Source organism: Vigna unguiculata, chromosome 5 (assembly GCF_037176805.1).
Source record: "Vigna unguiculata cultivar grain cowpea cultivar isolate G323 ecotype 2 chromosome 5, ASM3717680v1, whole genome shotgun sequence".
Classification (NCBI taxonomy): Eukaryota; Viridiplantae; Streptophyta; class Magnoliopsida; order Fabales; family Fabaceae; genus Vigna; species Vigna unguiculata.
In genome coordinates this window covers 14,144,161-14,168,955 of record NC_140796.1, presented here as the reverse complement: position 1 = coordinate 14,168,955, position 24,795 = coordinate 14,144,161, and the positions used below count along the sequence as shown (strand labels likewise).

The 24,795-nt window shown below is 30.4% G+C and overlaps 1 protein-coding gene and 1 pseudogene across 1 annotated transcript; one reads left to right on the top strand and one right to left on the bottom strand.

Moving 5' to 3' along the window:
- Positions 1 to 196: 196 nt before the first annotated feature.
- LOC146886109 (uncharacterized) lies at positions 197 to 4,537 on the bottom strand (annotated as a pseudogene).
- Positions 4,538 to 8,488: 3,951 nt separating this feature from the next.
- LOC114183000 (protein RALF-like 33) lies at positions 8,489 to 9,008 on the top strand. Its single transcript, XM_028069816.2, has one exon. The coding sequence runs from the start codon at positions 8,564 to 8,566 to the stop codon at positions 8,888 to 8,890; it is 327 nt and encodes a 108-aa protein (XP_027925617.1). The 5' UTR covers positions 8,489 to 8,563; the 3' UTR covers positions 8,891 to 9,008.
- The last annotated feature ends 15,787 nt before the right edge of the window (positions 9,009 to 24,795 follow it).

Here is a 24,795-nt window from a genome sequence, read left to right as displayed (position 1 = left end):
ATATATATATATAAATATATGTTGTTGTTAGTTTATTGAAGATAATAGAGGATAATAGCTTTCATTGATCAACTCACTCTTACAAAAGCAGAAACTTAGTTAATATAGAACTAAGTTCTGAAGAAAATGAAACAGAAAAGAAACGGTTTTAACAACCCATAACAGAAAGTCAGAGACTATACTCTAATACCCCCTCTCAAGTTGGGTGGTGAATATTGAACAACCCTAACTTGGAAATAAAGGAAGAAAAAGGTGCAGGATACAAAGATTTTGTAAAAACATCAGCAAGTTGATGTTTGGAAGAGACGTGAGAAAGAACAATCAGCCCGTCAACAATTTTAGCACGAATGAAATGGCAATCCACTTCAATGTATTTGGTCTGCTCATGAAAGGATGGATTCTTTGCAAGCTGTATAGTGGATTGATTATCACAGTAGGTGGAAAAAGGCAGAGGTATGCCTAGAAATAAGGCATCAAAGATGTATTTTAACCATTGAAGTTCACAGGCAACAGTAGCAAGAGCCCTATATTCAGCTTCTGTTGAACTACGGGAAACTGTGGATTGCTTTTTGGACTTCTAGGATATTAAGCAGCTACCATAGAATATGCAGTATCCTGTAACAGATTTTCGTGTAGTGTTGCAGGAGGCCCAATCAGAATCAGAGAAAGCTTGGAGTCTGTGAGAGTTGTGAATAGGATAAAAAAGACCCAGGTCAGGAGCATTCTTGAGGTACTTGAGAATATGAATGGCAGCTTGAAGATGAGAGGTTCTGGGTGCTGTCATGAATTGGCTGACTTGCTGCACAGCGTAACTGATGTCAGGTCGTGTGTGAGTGAGATACAATAATTTGCCAATGAGCTTGCGGAAGTTGGTAGGATCAGAAATAAGATCTCCATCAGTATTATTCAACTTGACAGAGGGGTTGGCAGGAGAAGAAACAGGTTTACAGCCTGTTAAGCCAAATTCAGAAAGAATGTCAAGACAATACTTTCGTTGATTGAGAATTAAGCCCTATGAGAGCGAGCAACCTCAAGCCCTAAGAAGTATTTTAAATGACCAAGATCTTTGATATGGAACTGATCATTGAGATAAGACTTAATGTGATGAATAGTTTGAATATTGTTCCTAGCTATGACTATGTCATCCACATAAATCAAAAGAACAGTAAAGGCAGTGGGGGTTTTCTGAACAAATAAGGAGTAATTAGCTGTGCTTTGAGTGAAGCCAAATTGGATTAAGGCAGAAGTGAGTTTGGCATTCCACTGACGACTGGCCTGTTTTAAACCATACAAAGATTTATTAAGCTTGCAGACTAGTTGTGGAGAAGGCAAAAGCATGCCAGGAGGGGGTTTCATATATACTTCTTCATCAAGGTCACCATTGAGAAATGCATTATCAACATCTAGTTGATGCAAAAACCAGCCAGAGGAAATGGCAATGGAGAGAAGGAACCAAACTGTTGTGAGTTTGACAACAGGAGAAAAGGTTTCAAAGAAATCTACCCCCTCTGTTTGTGTGAAACCTTTAGCGACCAAACGTGCTTTATACCGTTCGATGGAACCATCGGCCCTGAATTTGGTGCGGTAAACCCATCGACACCCCACAACTTTTTTTCCTAGAGGAAGAACAACGAGAGACCAAGTTTTGTTTCGATCAAGGGCTTCCAATTCAGCTTTCATAGCTCTTTTCCAACAATCAACTTGATTTGCCTCCTTGAAAGAGGTGGGCTCATATGTACCAGAAATGGACAAACAAAAAGCAGTGTGAGATGGTGAACAATTAGAATAGGAAAGATAAGAATGTAAAGGATAAGGAGTTCTATATGTGAGATGAGATGAGGCAAGAGTGGGACAATGATAGTCAGCTAAGTAATTTAGGGGCTTCTTTGGACGAGTAGAAACTCGTGATATACATTCAGTGGTTTGTGACTCATGTGATGCAGATTCTAGACTGACAATATCATTAACAATGGCAGATTGCTGTAATGAGAAATTAGAATTGTTATGCAGAGAAAAAAGATTTTCTAAGGAACTAAAGCAATCGGACTGTTCATTAGTTATGCTACTGGTATGTTGTGGTTTGTGATATGGAAAATGTGATTCATAAAAAATGACATTGCGTGATATAAAGATAGATTTGTGTGTGATATCATAAAGAATATAACCTTTGGTGCCAGGTTTAAAGCCAAGAAAAATGCTTTTGATAGCACGTTTGTCAAACTTGGTACTGCCACTAAGTATAGTAGAAGCAAAAGCTAAACAACCAAAAATACGTAAGTTTGTGAAATCTGGAGGATTGCCATGAAGTAATTCATATGGAGATTTTAGTTTTAAAAAGGGAGTGGGGAGCCTATTGATGATGTGTGTAGCATGTTTGACAACAAAGGACCAAAAATAGGTTGGTAGATGGGCTTGAAATAACAATGCTCGACTAACATTTAACAAGTATTGATGTTTTCTTTTAACAATGTTATTTTGTTGGGGAGTTTCAACACATGTTGTTTCATGGAAAATACCTTTATTTGAAAAAAAAAAATCATGTAAAAGGAATTCCTTGCCATTGTTAGAATGAAGACGTTGTAATTGGGTATTGAATTGATTTTCTATTTGGAGAATGAATGAGGGCAAAATGGTTTTTACATCAGATTTCAATTTTAAAAGGTGTATCCACGTAAAACGGGTGAAATCATCTACCACTATCAAAAAATATTTGAAACCATCAATAGAAGAGATGGCAACAGGGCCCCATATGTCCACATGAATTAATTCAAAGAATCTAACACTTGTGCTTGTACTATGAGAAAAAGGTAATTTCTTTTGTTTTGCAAAGTGACAGGTATCATAAGGTTGAGTACAATAAAAAAGAATGTCATTATGTATGCTCGATAAATGTTTCAGGATTCTGTTGGATGTATGCCCTAGTCTAAGATGCCATAACATGGGCTTATTTTGAGAGACAGCAGTAGCAGACTTGGGTACAATACAATCAGTATTAGAATGTGAATCACATGAATCTAAAGCACTTGGATGTTGAAGGTAAAATAAGCCACAACGTTGCTTAGCTGCACCAATCATCTGAAATGTTGATTTTTGTATAATGGCACAAGTTTTATCACAAAAAACAACAATGTAGTCAGTATAGGAAAGAAGTTTAGGAATGGAAATAAGAGAAGCAACAAAGTCTGGTACATACAAGACGTTTTTAAGGGTTAAATTGCCAATAGAAATGGTGTCAGAAAAGGAAGCAATAACAGTAGTATTATTAGGCAATTTAATATGTATTGGTGTAATAGGTGTTAAAGAATGGAAAAGATTCTTGGATGGACAGATGTGGTTAGTGGCACCACTGTCCAGAATCCAGGGGGAAGAATTGGAAATGCTACTTGAGGAAGAAGTAACAAAGGTTTGGGCAGTGTTGACAGAAGCGAAACCAAGGTTTGATTGTTGAAGAAGAGCTAAAAGAGCATGATATTGATCCTTGGAGAAAGTAAATTGATCAGGCGACTGTGCTTCAACCACTTGAGATTGTTGTGGGGCATGATCAGGGTCAACTTCTGCCAAACTAACAGAGGAATTAGATCCGGAAGAGGTAGCACGTCCAGTCTTTTTATAACCAGCAAGAAATCCAATCCAACCAGCAAGAAATCCAATCCGCCAAAAACAAGTTTTGATGGTGTGATTGGTTTTCTTGCATTTTCACAGAATTTAGCGTTTCTAGGTTTATTCGAATTCTGGGGTTTGGAATTTGCAGTGGATATTTGTTGGAAGAATTAGGTTTAGAAGTGTCATTGGATTGAAAAGAAAACGCAACCAGATCTTGAGATGAGGAAGTGGCAGGGGTGGGGAGAAATTCTCGTTCATGTTGGAGAATCATGGAAAAAACCCGAACAATAGAGGGCATGGGGTCCATGATCATAACCTGAGAACGTACTTGGGAATAATCATCATTCAATCCTCTGAGAAACCGAATTACACAATCATCCTCCATTTCTTTATTCAATTTGGAAATCAAACCACACGAACAAGAAACGGAGCAAGTGCAGAGAAGAACACACCGATGCAATTCAAGTTCTTTCCATAAAATTTTTAAACGTGTGTAATATTCAGAAACGCTAAAATCACCTTGTTTGCAGTTCAAGATTTGATCTTAAAGATCAACCACCCGGAATTTGTCTAGATGAGAAAAGCGCTCCTTAAGATCGATCCATATATCGAGAGCAGTATCCATCCACATGACAAACTGTTTGACTGAAGCACTCATAGAGCGTGTGAGCCAAGCCATGACCATGCGATTGCAGCGACACCAGGCATCGTGGAGAGGATCACTAATAGGAGGGCATGGAAGACTGTCATTGACAAATCATTCTTTGTTCTTGGTTTCGAGAGCCACCATCATTTCTCTTTGCCATTGATGGAAGGTGTTTTCTATGAGGGGAGATGAAACAAGAACAAGGGCTGGGTTTTCACCCGGGTGGAGATATAAAGGGTTTGCCGGATTTAGAAGATGATCCGGAGGATTTTGGCTGGGTTGAGCCATGGTCGATCAAGAAGCAGAAAGAAAGAAAGCGGAAACGAAGAAGGATATTACCAAACTGATACCATGTTAGTTTATTGAAGATAACAGAGGGTAATGAGCATGGAAAGGACGTATAGCTTTCATTAATCAACTCACTCTTACAAAAGCAGAAACTTAGTTAATATAAAACTAAGTTCTGAAGAAAACGAAACAGAAAAGAAACGGTTTTAACAACCCATAACAGAAAGTCAGAGACTATACTCTAATAGTTGTAGAGCTTTATGTCATAATATAAGTCATTCTTATCTAGAATAATACTGTATTTTTAAAAAACAAAGTTCATTGGTTCTAACACTTCGTGACAGATGAGCTACATTATCTCTTATCACAAACATCATTTGATTTGTTTATTATGATAGAAAAATATATTTAACTTTGTTAGTCTATAACATTAAATATATCATAAACTATTTTTTACTTCTTAATGATAACATATACATTTTAATTTTTTTACAAATATAATTATTATTTATAATTCTTTTACTATCTCTCACCATTAGAATATAATTATTTTAATTTTTATCGACTATGAAATAGTTAAAATAAGGATTTCAACCTAACTATACTTCAAATAATATAAGACATTTACGTTTCATTGATGATATATTGAAGTAGAAAAAATAACTCAACATTAAATATATAAATTTTTAATAATCATTTAATGCATATTCTTTCTTATACGTATTTTGTTATAAGTTAAAATTACTATAAATAGAAATAAAATAAATACAAAACACATCTTAATACTAATACTAATAATAATAATTTATAATAAAATTTTCAATAATAGTAATAAAAGTTATATTTAAAATTGTATACGCTGATATTTCCTTCCATAGAAAAGTTTATTTTTATAACTAACTCATCTTCACACTTTAATCACCTTAAAAGTTTATAATTATACTGAGTTTCTCAAGAAGAATGGCACAAATATAAAACGAGTGTTACTCTGCAAAACGAAAGCAAATTACGAAGCCTAAAAGTCACTCACTCACTCCTAAGGTCCATTCAGTTCTAACACCAATGTGTCATTAAGCGTACTCCTTGCTCTTCCTTGCAGTAGCGGATCTTGCCCGATAATATTGGGGGAGCCAAAAAATGTACTCAAAATTTATATTTTTAATTATTGTTACTATACAATAAAACTTAATACATAATTTAATATAACCGTAATTACAAAATAAATCACACATATCTAAAATATTGTTTTTTCAGATTCTTGAATTCATCAATAATTAAATAAAAACTAAAATTTTTAGCTATTTCTTTTAATATAAATATGAAAACCTTTCTAAATAATTAATAGGAAATTTCTCATGTAACTCGTTGAACTTTAAGAAAAGGATCTTCTAATTGAATAATATGATCATTAGTATTATGTTTCAGAATATGTAAAAAATTGAATTAGTCTTGTTTTCATCTTCACATGTAACTTTTTTTTTATCACTTTAAAACAATGAATCTATTATCTTATTCTTCATTAATATTTATCACAACCTAATAAAAGATTGAGAGTTCCTAAAAATGATTAAAATCAAAAAATAAGTTATTACAATCTAATAAAAAAATGAGAATTCCTAAAAAAATCTATGATAATAAAGTCACCATTCAAAATCGGTTATGAAAAAACACATCATACATTACTTTTACTTCTATATTCATAAAAAATAAATATAAGACTCATGAGATAGAAGATAATGCTAACTATTAAACAAATATTTCAGAATGAAGTAAGATATGAGAATTTCCTTTTTTTCTTCAATTGTAAAAGAGAAAAAATAAAATTAAAAGAAAAAAAACAATAAATTTGTATCTAACTTTTTTTCAAAAGCGAAAAAAAAATGCGAGAATAAGAGATAAATCTAATATGTAAAAAAACTCAAAAAGATAATAAAAAAGATGTATCTTAATAAATATATTTAATTTTTATTATATTTGATTTATGTTTTATCATTTATTATTATTAAATTTTATACTTTATAAAAAATTAAAAAAATACCTAATTTAATAATATTTTTTTAATATAAACTATATATAATTTAAATTTTTTAAAAAACATTAAAATTTTCTAAATTACATATAATATAAAAAAATTAAAAAAAAAAAGGGAGGGGGTGCCATGGCCCCTCCCTGCCCCTCAAAACATCTGCCATTGCTTCCTTGGGATTTATGTCACCGTCTGGATGGTCGTTTTGTCGCCGCTAATGGAGGAGGAAGGAGGAGTGGGAGTATGTGTGTGTGCGCGCGCATGCGCGTGCTCGTGCATGCACGTGTGTGTGTGTGTGGGTAGATGGGTGTGTGTAGGAGTGTCAAAGTGAGTTAATCCGGCTCATACAAGTTGGCTTACAACGAGTTGAGCTAAACAAGGGCAAGCTCAACACCGGCTCACTTTTTGGTGGGCAAAAAATTTTGCATCCTGACCCAACCCACCACAAGTTGGTGAGTTAGTGGGTTAGCTTACTTACGAATATTTTTTTTTTGTAATTTATTTATATATTTATTGTATTACAATAGAGTGAATTGACTTAATTTATTTTTTATAATGGTGGAATCAAAGTATTCACCTAATTCAATTCTCGAAATATTAGAAATATTATTATAAAGATAATAGTTATAAAGATTAGTGTATTAATGTATATAACTTAACAAACAAATTAATTGAAGATTCAAAGTATTCAAATATTATTGAACAACATTCTAGCATTTAAAAAAATGAAATTGTGAACGTATATAATTAAAAGTAGTAAATAATTATAACAAAAAATTAAAAAAAATGTAAAAAAATGTTAGTGTATTAAGTGGGTCAACCCATCTTCAACTCGGTTTGAACCCATTTAACCTGTGAGTTAAGTGAGTCAGGTTCAGTCCGACCCACTTTTGAGAAAACTGAATTTTTCTCAACTCAATTCAAACCCATGGTGACCCGCATTGGCTCACAGGTTGAAATTCATTTTGACATCTCTATATCTCTATATAGTGCAGGTAGATGTGTACGTGTGTGTATGCGCGAGGGTGTGTGTGCAAGGGTGTGTGTTTGTGCGTGTATGTGTGTGCGCGTTCGTGCATGTGTGTAGATGAAGTGAAAGAATGGACAAAGAGGAAACAAATATAAGAGCATTAATAGATAAAATTTCTTTTCAAAAGTTTAACAATACACTCTTCCATTATTTTCATTCTAACATTTAAAAGACTATAAATTTATCCCGGTAGCTTTAGATAACATTTATTCACACTCTTATCACAAGAATTATTTTGATTTGTTTATTAATTATGATGAAAAATATAATTAACTTTGTTAATATATAACATTAATATTATCTTAAACTATTTTGTTCTTCTTAATGATAACAAATAAATTTTAATTTATTTATAAACATAATTACTATTTATAATTATTTTTCTATCTCTCATCATTAAAATTTCATTTTCTTTTAATTTTTATGGACTATATAATAGTTAAAACAAAGTTGTCTTTCTAACTGGAAAACCTTAATATACTTTAAATGATATAAGACATTTACATTTCACTGCTTATACATTAAAGTCGAAAAACTGACTCAACATTAAATATATAAATTTTAATAATCATTTAATGCATATTCTTTCTTATATGAGTCTTGTTATAAGTTAAAATTTACTAAAAATAGAAAATAAAAAACAAAACTGATCTTTAATATTAATATTAATACTAATAATAATAATAAATACTTTACAGTAAAGTTTTCAGTAATAATAAAAAAAAATACATTTAAAATAATATACGCTGAGATTTCGAAAAATAATTAATTTCAATAGTAAAGTTTTCAATAATAATAAAGTTTATTTTAATTAATTAATTCATCTTCACGCGTTAATCACCTTAACATTTTACAACTACATTGAATTTTTGAAGAATGAGACAAATATAAGAGCGTTAATCTGGAAAACTAAAACAAATTGCGAAGCTCAAAACTCACTCACTCCCAAGCCCATTCAATTCTAACACCAATGCATCACTACGCGTATTCCTTGCTCTTCCTTGGAATTTGCGCCACCGTCTGGATGGTCGTTTCGTCGGCGCCAACGGCGGAGGCAGGAGTGGTGGGAATGGAGATGGCGTGGATGCCGTTGGTGGAAGAGGAGTCGGAATTGGAGATGGACAGCGAGATCAACCGGCGCATTTTAGCGAGCAAAAGGTACATAAGCTACGGAGCGATGCGGAGAGACACTGTGCCGTGTTCTCGCAAAGGAAACTCTTATTACAATTGCCAGCCTGGCGCGCCGGCCAACCCTTACCAGCGAGGCTGCAGCGCCATTACCAGGTGCAGGCGCTAGCTCTATTTTCTCTCTCTTTTCTCTCAAGAGGAAAATTCATATGTTCATGCTTATTATGCACTTTTCCTCTTCAAATAATAATAATTATTCAGAGTCTCTCATTTCTTCTTTACAAACTTAGCTATGCGTTTTCATGTAAAACCGATTTATATTCTATACTACCAACGAAAGCTAATCTCTTATGATGATCAAAATTATTAAATGTTAATAATAATAAAAAAAAAGGTAACAAATGATTATTCATTTCACCGTATTATTTTAATTAAATACATATTTTTGAAATATTTAATTATTTATATATATATATATATATACATATATATGTATATATATATATACATATATATGTATATATATATATATATATATATATATATATATATATATATATATATATATTTCAGGTCAGTAGTGGTTTTCCTTCCCTTGCAACTTTCCTTTTTCTTTCTAATTTCAAATGTGCTCTTTCTTCAAGATTTCATATTCGTTTTACTGGCATACTTTGAATTTAATTTCATACCATAAAATAAATTTTAAAATGAAGATTGTTTAAAATAACATTGATGTAATTATATCAATAATGGATGTGAAGTTTACATCACTTAATTAATGTACACGTTGTTATACTCGAGATATTAACATTTACAATTTTTTAAATATGTTTTCCCCAGCAGTTTGAATAAACATTTTTCATAAAAAAAATTAAGAAAAAAGAAGAAAAATCAAATATACGTTTCATAAATTACAAACAGTTTTTCATACATAGATTAAAAATCAACTTTTAAAACCTTAATATAAGAAAACATTACAAATTATTCTATAAGCAAGTCAGTTTTAACTCATAAAAATATTTATTTTCTAGAAAACAATGCTTATAAATCTACAATATCCACAGATAATTTTCCTTATGGAATTTGATTCCACTAGCTTTAACCCATAATCAGCAATTAACTTTACTCTAATGAATGTAGATCTCTATGTTTTTTCCTTATAGCTTACTACATTTACTACATTAGGAGGACAATAAGTAAGTTATTTGAAGGCTTAGAGTGTTTTTCTATTGCTTTTATTATAATAGGAAAGTGAAATAAATAAGTAGGGCATTAAAGTTTTTCATAAGTTTCACATATGCTAAGAACTTTTAGCCTTATATATTTGGAACTTGTGATTGTATGTGAGTTGTCGAAATTTGACGTGTTGAATTCAAATTTAGATTCATTGTTTGGCTTTTGGTGCTATTCTTTTGTTTTTGTTATGTTTTTAAAATACAATCATTTTAACATTTTAAAAGTTTCCTTAATATATAAATTCCTTTAATGGTATAGTAATACAAAAAAAAATGATAAAATAATAGTGAGCCCACAATGTTTAATTTGTCTATTTTGGAAGAAAGAGAAAAGAATAAAAAATGTTAAATTAGTATTAATTTATGTACTTTATTTTATTTAATTATATATATTTATGTCATTCTCTATATTTGTTCTATTCTACATAATAAAAAACAGAAAAGGATAGAAAACAAATTTCTCTTCTTTTACTTTATCTTTTACTAAACAAATTAAAAATCTTTAACATTCAAATTGAATTTAAACTCTTGTTGGATTATCTTTGGGCTCAAGTGGCCCAATTTGAAATTCTGAGAAGGGAACTTTTATTTGTTCATCTTTCTCGTGATATTTTCTTTCTCTTTTTATTTTATTTTTTCCAAATATGTTTAGTGCATTCCAAAAATGAACTTTGATATTTTGAATCGGAAAATCTTTTCCATTTCAAAATATATGGCATCCCATGGTGAGTCTTGACCAATAACAAAATAATATATAATACACATACACTCAAAATTTGTAGTTATATATCATTATGATTGATAAAATAACACGTAATGTAATTTAATTATAACTATATAAAATAACATCAACTGAAGATATTGGCCTTATAGTTCTTTTAAATAAAAGCTAACGTTTTGAATTCATAATAAAAAAAAAGTAAAGTTTTCACCTTCTTTAATGTAAATAATTATATTATTTGTAAAGAAATTTATGTTATTTTATTTCACAATGTTATTCGATAATATTCACAGCAAAAGATAGTTATTGTATTATAAGTGTAGAAACATGAAGTATTAAAATTAGATCAAAAGAAAATTGTCTATAAGTTTTTTGATTATTGAAAAATAAATTTATACAATTCAAGCATGGTAGATAACTTATTTAAATTAAAATATGAAGGTTAGAACATTACAAATAATTGAATTTGAAATTTTAATTTAACTTTTTTTATTCAATAAAATCTAAATGATAAAATTTATTCACATTATTAAAAGCTCTCTATGTGTCTTCAGGACGTCTCAAGAGATTGAGAGTCCTAAATCAAACTTAAAAAATGAGGTCTTTTATTTAAAATATATTTTTTGAATTTTTTTTTATGTAAAATTATTTATTAAATTGTCATAATTAATTTCATTTAACATCTCTTTTTCAATAGATAATAAGGATAATTCGTTTAATCTTTCTTGGGATATTTTTTATCTTAAATAAGTTTTTATTATTTTTAGTTTCGAGAAACTCCTCTCGCGTGAAGCAACTAACATTGAAATTGTTAACATTATTCTATAAGCTACATATGCATTTGGAGAAGAATATATTCTTTTTATATAATTAAGAATATCAATTGGTTTATCATTTTCCACATGTATAATTTCCCTTAAGATATTTAATTCTGAAAATAAATCAAATCCATCAATATCCAACAAATTATCATGTTTTAAATAATTTTCAAGGTTTAAGCATTTTTCTTTAAAAAATGTATAATCTAGTGATTTTAATTTTTTAACACTAAATAAAAAACCAAAAATATCTTCAATATTTTAAATTGTTCAAATCTACTTTGAGATACGGTAATTACTTTATCTATAATATACAAAAAGTAATCAATTCTAAATGAATCTTGAAGAGATTTTACAATTTCATTATCAACATTTTCATCAAATTGTTTCTTTTTGCATCTCATACGTTTTTCACAAAACTTAGGTTCTATATTCATTTCAAAAACAATTTCTTTGGAAAAAATCAATGCATTTTCAAATCCATTTCTCTATACTTTTCAAAAAATGAAAGAAGACATTTTAATGTTCAATAGCTTCATCAATGCACATATCTTTTGATTGTAAATTCTTACTAACAGACTTAACTGCAAATAAAATGTCATACCAAATATTCATGCCTAACAAAAACTCATAGTTTTCTAGTTCATAAGTTGCTAAACAATTAGCTTCACTTTTTATTTTAGGATCATCACTAACTTCAACTAATTCAAATTAAGCATCTCCTATTTATGAAGTTTGAAATCTTACAACTTTCACACTTTCAATATGACTTTTCCAACATGTATATGACAATGATTTAAGAGTTAAGTTATATATATGGTATTGTAAAATTTTCCACCTTTTTGTAGAAGAAGAAAATAAAGTATATATACATTGTAACACACAAAAAAAGATGTAGCTTTTGGACAAGAGTTAGCCATATCACAAAGTACTAAGTTTAAATCATGACAGCCACACAAAGTATAAAATGATCTAGGATTAATATCAAGAAATTTTTTTTGCACACCCTGATGTTTTCTTTTCATATTAGATCCATTATCATATTCTTGTCCTCTAAGATCGTTAATATCAAGTTGAAGATTTTTTAATTCATCAACAATAACATCAAAAAGACTTTTTCCACTTGTATCATCCATCTACTTTTAAAATTTCTAAAAAGTACTCATTAATGTGTATAGGATTTGATGAAATATCTACGCACTGTAATACACAAGACATTTGCTCTTGATGACTTATATCTGGAGTGCAATCAAGTATGATTGAATAATATTTTGCATCCCTAATTTTTTTTTATAATTTTTGTTTTGATTTCACTTGCTAACAAATTTATCAACTCATTTTGTATATTATGCCTAAGGTAATGGTTGTGAATTTCATCATCTTTAATTCGACGAATATGTTCTTGCATAATTGGGTCAAATTCTGCAATCATTTCAATTAGACTTAAAAAAATTTCATTAGGTTCTTGATAAATCTTTTCATTGTTTTCACGGAAGACTAACTTATTTTACCAAGAGTTTTAACAACTGCAATAATTTTTAACAACACATTTCTCCAATGTTCTCTATCTCTATTTATTTGTTTTTGAACATATTTGTCTATTCTTTTATTTTTTTTCCAATCTCATTTACAAATCAATTCATTCATTCATTTTAGTAATATGCTCATTTGATATTTCATGTCTCTTCAACTTATTACTAAGATTTCTCCAATCATTACTACCTTCGTTAGCTAGTTTACTTGTACGTGAAACAACATTAAACAATTCACAACAAAAATAAAAGACTCTATCTAAATCTCTAGAATAAATTAGCCATCTTTTTTCGTATTTCTCTCCATTAGGAAAAGTTTGAATATAATTTGATGAAGAAAAGTGCCTAGAATGTATATCTTTAGGAAAATCTATATCAATGATTTTAATAGGACCTTTTTCTACCAATAAATCTCTCAAATTTGTATCAATATTCTTCCATTGGCTTGGATCATATTATTTTTGTCCAAAGTAGAATCATTATCTAGTCTCTTAATCTCATCCTCGTTGTCATGGGTTTGAGAATCAGAATTATCCCCATCACTAACTACTTCTCTTACTCTATAATTGCTTTCACCTATATCTATATTATTATTATCTTGTTCATTCAGAGTGCACCCACCTGTATTTTCTAATTTATTTTTTCTTTTCTATTTTTATAAATTTATTCATAACTCCTTTTTGTGATGTAATTAGTGCCTCAATTCTTCTCTTCTTTTAGATTTTTGAATAACCTGATTCAAATTTTCTAGTTGACATATTTATATATTTTTATATGAAATAAAAAAAATTATAAGATATAAAACACTACTACAGACAAGTATATAAAACAAATGAATTAAAACAATAAAACCTAGTTTTGGTTGTTAAGAAAGTAAACTTGATAGTAGACTTGTAGTATCTTTGAAGTCTCAAGTCTTTTTCTCCTTCTGAAGTCTCAACTTTTATCACAAACTTGTAAGTTTATTTTAAGATTAATCATTAATAAAAATAATTCAAAAAATATTGTTCTTCTCAACTCGATAGTAAGTGAGCAAGATATATAAAAAACTCTCGAAACCTATAAATCGAAAAGTACTGAAAAACAAAATTGAGCAAAAGAAACACATCTATAATTCTAATACAAATCCAAAACAAAATAAAAATAACAATAACACAAATAGAAAGCAAAAACATACTAACCAAAGATGAGGATGAAAAAATTAATACACACAAACAATATGAGATTCAAGAAATTTAATATGGTAAAACCCCTAAAAAAGTGACTCTTAGAAGGGAAGAGAGTAAGGAAAGGCAAGAGAAGTCACAACGATATAAAAGAAGAAAATAAAATACAAAATGATTGTAAGAGAATAAAAATATCTACTCATTCTCTTTTTCATAAACAAAATTATAATTTACTAAAAAAAAATTTAACTTATTAATTATCATTTTTAATACTAATAAAAATTATCAGACAATAATAATTTAATTAAATTTTATTTCAAACATAACCTTATAATTAATTTAATAGAACTATATTAGTAATAAAATAGTTTTTTGGGACTTTTTTTTCTTAAACATAATTTTATAATTAATTTAATAGAGGTGTATGGTAGTACTAAAAAAAATTTTGAGACCTTTTTTTCTTAAACATAATTATATTATTAATTTAATTGAAAAATATTAGTAATAAAAGAAAATTGAGACTTTTTTTGTTAGAGATCTAAAGCGAATGTTTTACTCGCTTTATCTTTGAGTCAACCCTTTGTGTTCTAGTAACTAAATATTACTCAAAGTTAACTATTTCATTATTTGTTTACTAAATTTGTCATTTATTTTGCAAAACTCATCACATGTAATGAAACATATGTGCAGTGTCCTAGTAACTAAAATATTACTCAAAGTTAACTATTTCATTATTTGTTTACTAAATTTGTCATTTATTTTGCAAAACTCATCACATGTAATGAAACATATGTGCACTTTAAAATACTGATATGATTTTTTTTAGGTTAAAATACCTTTTTGGTCCCAATTTTCGTCAAGTTTTTTCAAATAAGTCCTAATTTTGGTTTTGTGTTCAAATAGGTCCTAATTTTCGTCAATTTTGTTCAATTGGTTCCTTTTATGCTAACACCGTTTAAATTATTAACGGCCATGAACAGTGACTGCCACGTGTCATTTCGTGGTTTTTTTGAATTTTTTTTATTTTTTTTGAATTTTTTGAATTTTTTTTGAATTTTTTTTTAAATTTTGTTAATTTTTTTAAATGTACACGTGTCAACCTAGGAGTGTGTCACGTGTCACTTCGTGGTTTTTTTGAATTTTTTTAAAAAAATTTTAAAATTTTTTAAAATTTTTTTTAAATGTCCACGTGTCAACCCAGTAGCGTGTCACGTGTCAAAGTCAATATTCTAAATTCAATTTGGTCCCTATATTTGTTATTTTTGTTCAATTAGGTCCCAATTTTTGTTAACATTAACCAATTTGGTCCCTCTCCAAATTAAAACCAAATTTAATTTTTATATTAAAATTCATATTTTTTATTAAATATCTTTATATAATATATTAAAATTCACATCATTATAACTTTGATATAAAAATTAAATTTGGTCACATCTTCTATAGGGACCAAATTGGTTAATCTTAACAAAAATTAGGACCTAATTGAACAAAAATAACAAATATAGGGACCAAATTGAATATAGAATATTGACTTTGACACGTGGCACACTACTAGATTGACACGTGGACATTTAAAAAATAATTCAAAAAAATTCAAAAAAATAAAATAAAAAATTCAAAAAAACCACAAAGTGACACGTGGCACACTCCTGGGTTGACACGTGTACATTTAAAAAAAATTTAAAAAAAATTAAAAATTAAAAATAAAAATAAAATAAAAAATTCAAAAAAACCACGAAATGACATGTGGCAGTCACTATTCATGGTCGTTAATGATTTAAACGGTGTTAGCAAAAAATGACCCAATTGAACATAATTGACGAAAATTGGGACCTATTTGAACACAACCAAAATTAGGACTTATTTGAAAAAACTTGACGAAAATTGGGACCAAAAAGATATTTTAATCTTTTTTTTATGTAGAAAGCTTATGATGTGACATTTAAATAGAATTAAAAAAATATATCAACGTCTTGTTTCTTATACATTAATGTTAACAAATCTTTTTCTTTAATTTTAAATCAAATTTCAAAATTTAGTAGAACACTACTAAAATTTCTCATATTACATGGGAATTTTCTTGTAAATTTTGTTAAAAAAAATTGCAAGAAAAGACTTTTTCCTGTTATTTTTTCTAAGAAATAATTGACAGGTAATTCCTTCGTGGGTAATTATTTCCTACAAAATTATAAAATTCACAAGTAATTCTTACAAAAAATTTGTTACGAAAAGTGTTTTATACAAAATATTTTGCAAAAAATTGGCATCAATTTCTAGCAAATTTTTTTTCATAACAAAATTTATAAGTATTTCCTAAAAAAAATTCAAAACAAAATTGACAGGAAATATGAGTTGTTTTAGTAGTGGAACAAACTAACTATATAATATTAAATAAATTACAAGAATATTGTTGTTAAGCTCGACAAATACTCAATAATTTTCATAATCTAGTTTTTTGTGTGAAAAGTAAGTGAACTCAAGACAAAATATTATAATAGCATCACTATTACCCCTTTAATGATAATTTGATCCATTAATCCTACCTTTTTGAGAACCAAACGAGATCCACTATTGTAGTAAAAATAAAATGAAAATGTAGGCTCCAACTAGTTCCCAACTAGCTTCAAGTTCACCAATCTCCAATAATTGAGTTATTTTACCTGGATCAACATGTTGTAACTCATCATGTTTATTAGAGAAACACATTTATAATGAAATCTAAATTTAAAAATGAAATTGATGAAATGTAATAACTTCTCTTTAGCCAAACAATAAACATACCAAACACAATGATTATTATTAAGGAATAATGCATGCAAATGATTCTTCTTTCATATTACTAGCACCATCATGCCATTAAGTACAAATATTGAAAACATCAAGATTCTGCTAAGAGAACACATAATTCCCATTTAAAAATCGGAGTTATTGTATCCTTAATTGGCACAATATAAAAAGAAAAAAAATTCTTCATATAACCTCTATTATTTACAAATCTAAAAAACACAATTATTTTCTATTTTCTAGGGTCATCACATGCCTCATGTTGAGACCCTAGGGCATATAATCTTTAGTACCTTATCAGGTGGTCTTAAACAAGTAAGCCATTAATTAGTTTTGATCATAACAAACATTTTAAGTGTTATGTGTTTAATATTATGTGAACATTATGGTAGCTAAAATAGACCTTCTAATAGATCAATAAATGTGTAATGAAGCTTGTATAATAGTTGGTACATATGATCAATATAAACCTAAGTTATAAATATGATGTCATGATTTTTTGGACAAAAACTAAGTGTAACATCCTTAGGGAATATTACTTAATTAAATAAATAAAAATACGAAATGGAATTTAATAGACGATATATTATTATTCCCAAACACAAGAAGAATTTAAAATATTTAAACACGCGCCAAAATTTATAAAATAACAGTATTAAAAGCATTACAATTTCCAAAATCCGTAATCATAAAAGAAAACATAATAAAAATCCCTAGCTCTAATCCCAGCTAGCCCTCACTCTGTCGCCTGAGCATCCTCAGCATCACCTGTATGATCATTTGCTCTCGTGCAACGAATCACACGATCATCGCCATACACAAACAGAAAAAGGTGAGCTGATAAAAATAGAAATGACATATATAATCACAGAATATAATAACACACCCATCTTATTTAACCTAATTAGTTCTTGGCCAAGACCTTAAACCCCAAGGCTTTTCAACCTTTAATCACACAAATAGTTAGCCTTGGACTCAGGAATATGATGCTCACACGAACCTGCCCACTCGTGGTCATGCCTCTACGAAGCTCCCCGCTTGTAGCCCTGCTCTACGAACCTACCCGCCCGTAGTCCAACACATGTGATCCACCAGCCACGTACCTCCCCGCACGCAACATCTCTCAAGTGTGAGCACGAAACATATGAAACTACCTCGCTCGTATTCCCACACGAGAGTAACTGGATATGAACCTCCCCGCTCATATCATCACATGTTCACCACCATTCATGAACGTACCCGCTCATGGCACAACATCCCCTAATCCAAGTATAGGATTACCGCTTAAAAGCAACGCACACAAGTCATAGTCTGCAACACTATCGTCTGGCGCAACCCCAAGCGCTGCCAGGCGAAACCAGTGCTGACCGCCTAGCGGTTCAAGCTACGCCGCCAGGCACCAGGTCCATGAACATAACACCTACTTCTCCGCTACCACCTGGCGGATCCTACTCTACCGCCAGGCGCTAATCGTTGCAGAACCCTCCCTGGAGTTCCTATCGCCTGGCGTGCACGCTCCAGCCGCCAGATGTTGTATCAGCAACGTACCAATTTCTGTTTTCGCACCGCAACCAGATTATCTCACACTCTCTTAACTCCTCAAAGGTAGTAAGGAACTCTCATTCATCCAACTCTCATTCTTGATTCCCTGGCACCCCACAAACGATCCCATTACCTATAATTCCCATTCCTAATCTCATAACAAGACCTAGGATTTTCCAATTTCTTCCATCATTATCCAATGACTCAACCTAACTCCAAATGAGATCACACAGTACAGTTCCTTATAGCACATTACATACCTTAATTGCATTACAACAGTAATACACCTTCTACTCATTTAACTTTCAATCCATATTACACAATTCATAGCTAATACCTTAACTCACTAAGACACACTATCTCGTGTCCCAATTGTACACCCCAAGCAAACCTATACTTCCCAAACCTGGAACTTTGAATTAGAATCATCATTCTCCCTTTCTTTAATTAAATTTCCTACAATTACACCATAATATACTCATACTTCCCAACCTCTTCCAATTCACACAATTCAGTACTATAATTATATTGTTCCTTACAATTTCATCAATAAATTTCTAGTACCACTCACTCACCTAGGTTCCTCTCTCCATTTTCCATTGCTCAAACTCGCAACCCAGTGACTGCACCTCGCCATCGCCTGGCGGCAAGCATAGTGCCGCTAGGTGGTACACTAGTATTCAACCTAAACCTAGGCTTCTCCATCCCTGCGAGTGATTTCAGCCTCCTTTAATATACGACCTTGTTGTCAATCAAACCAAACTATAGCAATTTACCTAAAATAGGTTGGACTTCTCCTCTCAATGTAATTCTTAAATTTTACTCAACCCTTGCTCTCTGGAATCCACCCCAATTCATTGCCTTCTCACATTAGAGCATATGATCACAGATTCTCATACATGAGTATGTCCCAAAACTGTACCATACCCACAATTCTAATTAATTTCCTATCAACAATGCCCCAAATAGGATCTAAACACATCAATTACAGAAACCACCTTGATTTCCGTTCAAACAACATCAAAACAAGCCAAAATGACGCGAGCACTGCCAGGCGGTTCATGCCGACAGAAACAAAAACAATGCACATATTGATGAGCCGCTTGGCGGCTCGGGCCTTACCGCCAAGCGGTTTCTGGGCAGAAACCCAGAATCGCGAAAACAACACAGTGAGGGAATGGGTTCATGCAATAAGGTTCATTCAATGAAACAATACATCATAAAGGATTTAAAACATGCGAAAGTAGCTCCCCTTACCAGGATTCCTTGCTCCAAATTCAAATTCTTGATGTGTCTCTAACCTAAAAGCTCTCTTAGCCTTCTCTTATACTCTAACAATATTTACCACTGGGTTTTCTATCTTTTTGTCTCCATGCAAAAAATAAAATTAGGCAAAAGTAAAGTTTAGTTCTTATTCTTAGCAAGGTTTGAACCCACAACACATCAATTACCAAGTCAAATGCACAACCAATTCAACCAATTCATATTTATAATAATTTCTATAATTTTAGGATTACATTATCACGTCTCACATTCAAATATATCAATAAAATAATGCACAGATTAAAATAACACACAATTGGCATTCATAAGACTCAAACCCAAGTCCTCTCACACAATCAAAGTACTCTCAACCACTTAAGCTAGTACTTTTCCACGTCATAGCACATCGCATTAAATTCCTTAAAGGCTCCTATTACTTGGATTTATTAAATAATTATTTAATTAACTATTTAATTTTCTCGGATCTTACACTAAGCATTTGAAAATTTTTTTGTCAACGAATATATTATCTACACTTAAATTGGTTTTGTGAAGCAACAATCTTATGACTTTCTCTTTCGGGAAACAAATGAACTTATATGATTATGTTTAACTGCAATTAATTGTGACATATGCAAATATTACTTGAATTGCTTCCTTAAGCATAAACATAGAAAGAATGCTCAGATGAATAAAATTACATCTCTTCTTCTCAAGCGTCAAAGACCATTAAAAACAAAGATTCTCTTTGAAGCTTAAGTGAATATCTTGCATAATCCTAAATTAGCTATTCAAATTGCAACAGACATCTCCAATAAGCTATTTAAAGAGTTCAAGTAAGACGAATAACACGTCTACTATAAAAAATTATTTCAATCATTCAATGATCATATAAAGTGTTCTTTGTTGTGGGTGTAAAATACTTTATAAATCATTCACTTTGTGGAGTTATTCTTTGTGAGGTTAAATTAAGCTCTCTATGAGAGTATTTTTCTTTCTACCGAGAGTTCTTAGTCTCAAGGAAATATTAAAAAGATTAAACCAAGAGTGATTTGCGTACTCGTGAGAATCAAGAGTCATTTGTGCACTCGTATAATGAATAGTAGTTTGTGTACTTGGATTGTAATATTTGTTTTGATTAGTGGAACCTTTTGAGCAGTTTGTCTGAGGGAAGAATAAATGTCCCCCAAGTGCTTTGTGTAAGATCCAGGAAATTCATATAAATAATAATTAATAAAGTACAAGTAATGGTGGGTTGAGAATAACCTAAGAGAATTTTTTGACAAGTCATAGATAAGAAATAGTACTAGCTCAAGTGGTTAAGAGTACTTAGTTATGTTGAAAGGACTTGAGTTCGAGTATTGTATGTGCCATTAGTGTGATATTTTAATTGGGTTTTATTTTACCAATATATTATGAATGCGAACGTGGGTTTGAATCTTGGCTAGAGTGAATATATTAACCTTATGTTTTACTATTGATGAAGTTTTCGAAACCAAATTGGCCATTATGGTGCAACCATAGTTTTGAACAAATTGCATTGTTTTTCTTTAGAAGACAATGTTTATTTGCTTTACTGGTGAAGTGTTTTGTAGAACATGTATAATTTTGTGGATTGAATGCATAGTGAGTGATTTTATCTTGTCCTAGATATTCTATGCGATTTGTTAGATGTAAATAGTACTTTACAAACCAAAATGTCGAGCAATTAACAGAAAGAAAAGATATTATCACAATTTGGTATTACTAGTGTTTGTTCTTTATTTAAACAATGATAGTTTTGATTTATAAAGTGATGTAGAATTTTGGTAAAAAGAAATATGTGGTGTGATGGTTTTTTTAGAGTACTAATAATTGATTTATACGTGAAAGTTTTGAATATAGTTTTTGGTATAGATATTAGTATTATAATAATATATATGTGGCGGAAATGTATATATATATATATATATATATATATATATATATATATATATATATATATATATATATATATATATATATATATATATATATATATATATATATATATATATATATATATATATATATATATATATATATATATATATATATATATATATATATATATATGTGCGTGTAGAGTATGAATCTAAATTGTTGGAAACAATTCTATTTAGATGGTAAGTGAACTTGGAGATTAGGTAGGACTAGTTTTCTAACAAGTTTATATATATATATATATATATATATATATATATATATATATATATATATATATATATATATATATATATATATATATATATATATAGTATATGAATATTATTAATCAGAGATATTTAAATTAATGAATCGAAGTAGATAAAAGAAAAGAAAATGTATATGATTTTTTTTATATAGAAAAAAAAAATGTTATTAAATTGACTACGTGGGGGTGTTAATATTCCCTCTATCATGTATAATAATTTGGAAAGGTGCAAATTTGTTTTATAAATGAAAGGTAATCATAGATTTTTTTATGCTAAAAGAATGATTGATAATTATTATTAGGATTTCTTCATATAACCGCCAGTAGCAACTATAACTAGGGGTGCTAAAATGATTTTTATAACTTTTTTGGCATGAAAAGGAAGTTTTGTGGTTTAAGGGTTGGCAACATTAAAGAGTGACACTTTTACTAATTTGATTTATTTAAAATTATGTATAATGGTAAGGAGATGATTTCTGAATTTTCAAGTTTTCTAGTTATGAAATTTTTAGGTTGTAATTAATTTTTAAAGGGGCCTTGCTGTAGGATAATTCTATTAGGTGTAGCATATAAGTTATACAAAAATATAATATTTATATATATATATATATATATATGTATATATTTTGTACTATAAATCTAGTAAGTACGATATTGATTTATATTAAATTAATTATGTATATAAAAGGAAAGGTGTTATTATATAATTATTAGTTATTGCTTGTGGAAAGTATAAAATACTTCTATTTTATATGTTACGTATTATATAGCTTAAATTGTTTGAGTAACATTATAAATAGAGTGAAAATCATTATCATATTTGAAAAGAAAAACACATATGGTATAGAGGTAATTATGTGCGATGCAATTTGGGAAATTCCTATATAATTAATTTATTATACATAACGTAGATTATAATATTTATTAAATGGTTAGGATATTATATCTCATAAGGATTTAATAATTTATACCATACGGGTGTTCGTAAGAATAATATATATTATATATTAATACGTACTTTAGATGTATAAAATTAAATTAAAGTCTTTGAATTATTTAATGAAGGTGTGATAAAAGATCAATATGTTTAGAAGATGTATATAATAATAATAATAATAATATACTTTTTATTAATTGGGATAGCAAAAATGGGTTCTATGATGATTTACTCAGTAAACTCACGTTATTGGTGTGGCGCCTGGTTGTACGGGTTGGGCTGCCAGGCGATGGTTACTAACAGGGGATTTTAAAGCATGTGGCGCCCGACGGTGTATGAGAACTGTCAGGTAGTCTGCGTTGTAACTTCGCCTAACGGCGTAGGGGCTGCGCCAGGCAATAGTGCTATGGTAGTTTGCTTTGTTGTGTGTTTTGCATGGCTCTTTGTGAGAGTTTGGTCAGGGATATGCTGGACTAGTTACGAGCGGGTAGGTTCGTAACAAAGGTTGGAAATGCGTGATTGATGCGGACGGGAAGGTCCGTATCTGTTGTACTCTTGTGTGGGGATACGAGTGGGGAGGTTCGTATGTTCCATGCTCACACTTGAGGTTGCTATGAGCGGAGAGGTTCATAGTAGGTGTTCACGCATGTTGGACTACGAGCAGGTAGGTTCGTAGAGTTGGACTATGGTCGGGGAGGTCCGTAGAGTTGGGCCACGAGTGGGTAGGTTCGTGGAAACATTGGAATCCCTAAGACCAGCTTGAGTATGTACCTCTTATATTGCAGTGTGCTTTTCTTAATTTTCGTCTTGATTTTGTGATGTGAGACTTGGACCAGGAGATGCTGATTGTGTCATGAGCGGGTAGGTTCATGGCTGGTGGTGAACACGTGATGATATGAGCAGGGAGGTTCATATCCTGATGCTCTCGTGTGGGGATACGAGCGGGGAGGTTCGTATGTTCCGTGCTCACACTTGAGAGCTGCTACGAGCGGAGAGGTTCGTAGTTGGTGGATCACGTGTGTTGGACTACGGGCGAGGATGTCCGTAGAGTTGGACTACGAGCGAGGAGGTTCGTAGAGACAGGACCACAAAGCCTTATAGGCTTCAGTTTCGCGAAACACAAAGCCTTTAAAGATGTAGTGACATTTTTGAAATTATTGTGGGACTATAGGCTTTGGTTCTATAAAGAACTGAAGCCTAAAAGTGCAAAAAATATCCAAAACTGACCTTCCAATCTTGTGTCGCACAATTCACCTTCAGACCAAAACCCTCTACTATACCTTGAGAGATCAATTGTTTTCAATAACAAATCCACTTCAAAATCAAATAACAAGTTCAATTTTACAAAATCAGAAAGCATACCTTCAAAACTAAGCTATATTAAGAACCTTTAACTCCACCCATTTATTCCTCCTCATAAACAACTCAATCACCTTCAACTTCAACATTGGGAACACTATTAACATACTAACACTTAAGCATTAGGGTTTGTCAATGCAAATTAATCACAAAAGGGGTTTCAATCCTTACCTCGTAACTCCCATTGGAATAGCTGAAATCGAGCACTAGGCATATTCACCTCACCCTCAATGAACCCTTGAATAGATTTGCCTCTCATGAACATGTTCATCAATCTTCAAAAAATCCCAATCCATCTTAGGCAAGGGCGGCTCAAGAAGAGTTTGGGAAGCTTAAGACAAACTTAATATGATTAATTTGTTTAATCTTTCTTGAGACATTGTTGATCTTAAATAAGTTTTTATTATCTTTAGCTTTGAGAAACTTCTTTCGGTTGAAACAACTGACAATGAAATTGTTAACATTATTCTATAAGCTATATATACATTTAGAAAAGAATCTATTA

Excerpts from the sequence above, each read along its gene's own strand:
- LOC114183000 (XM_028069816.2), top strand. The coding sequence starts at position 8,564 with ATGCATCACTACGCGTATTCCTTGCTCTTCCTTGGAATTTGCGCCACC.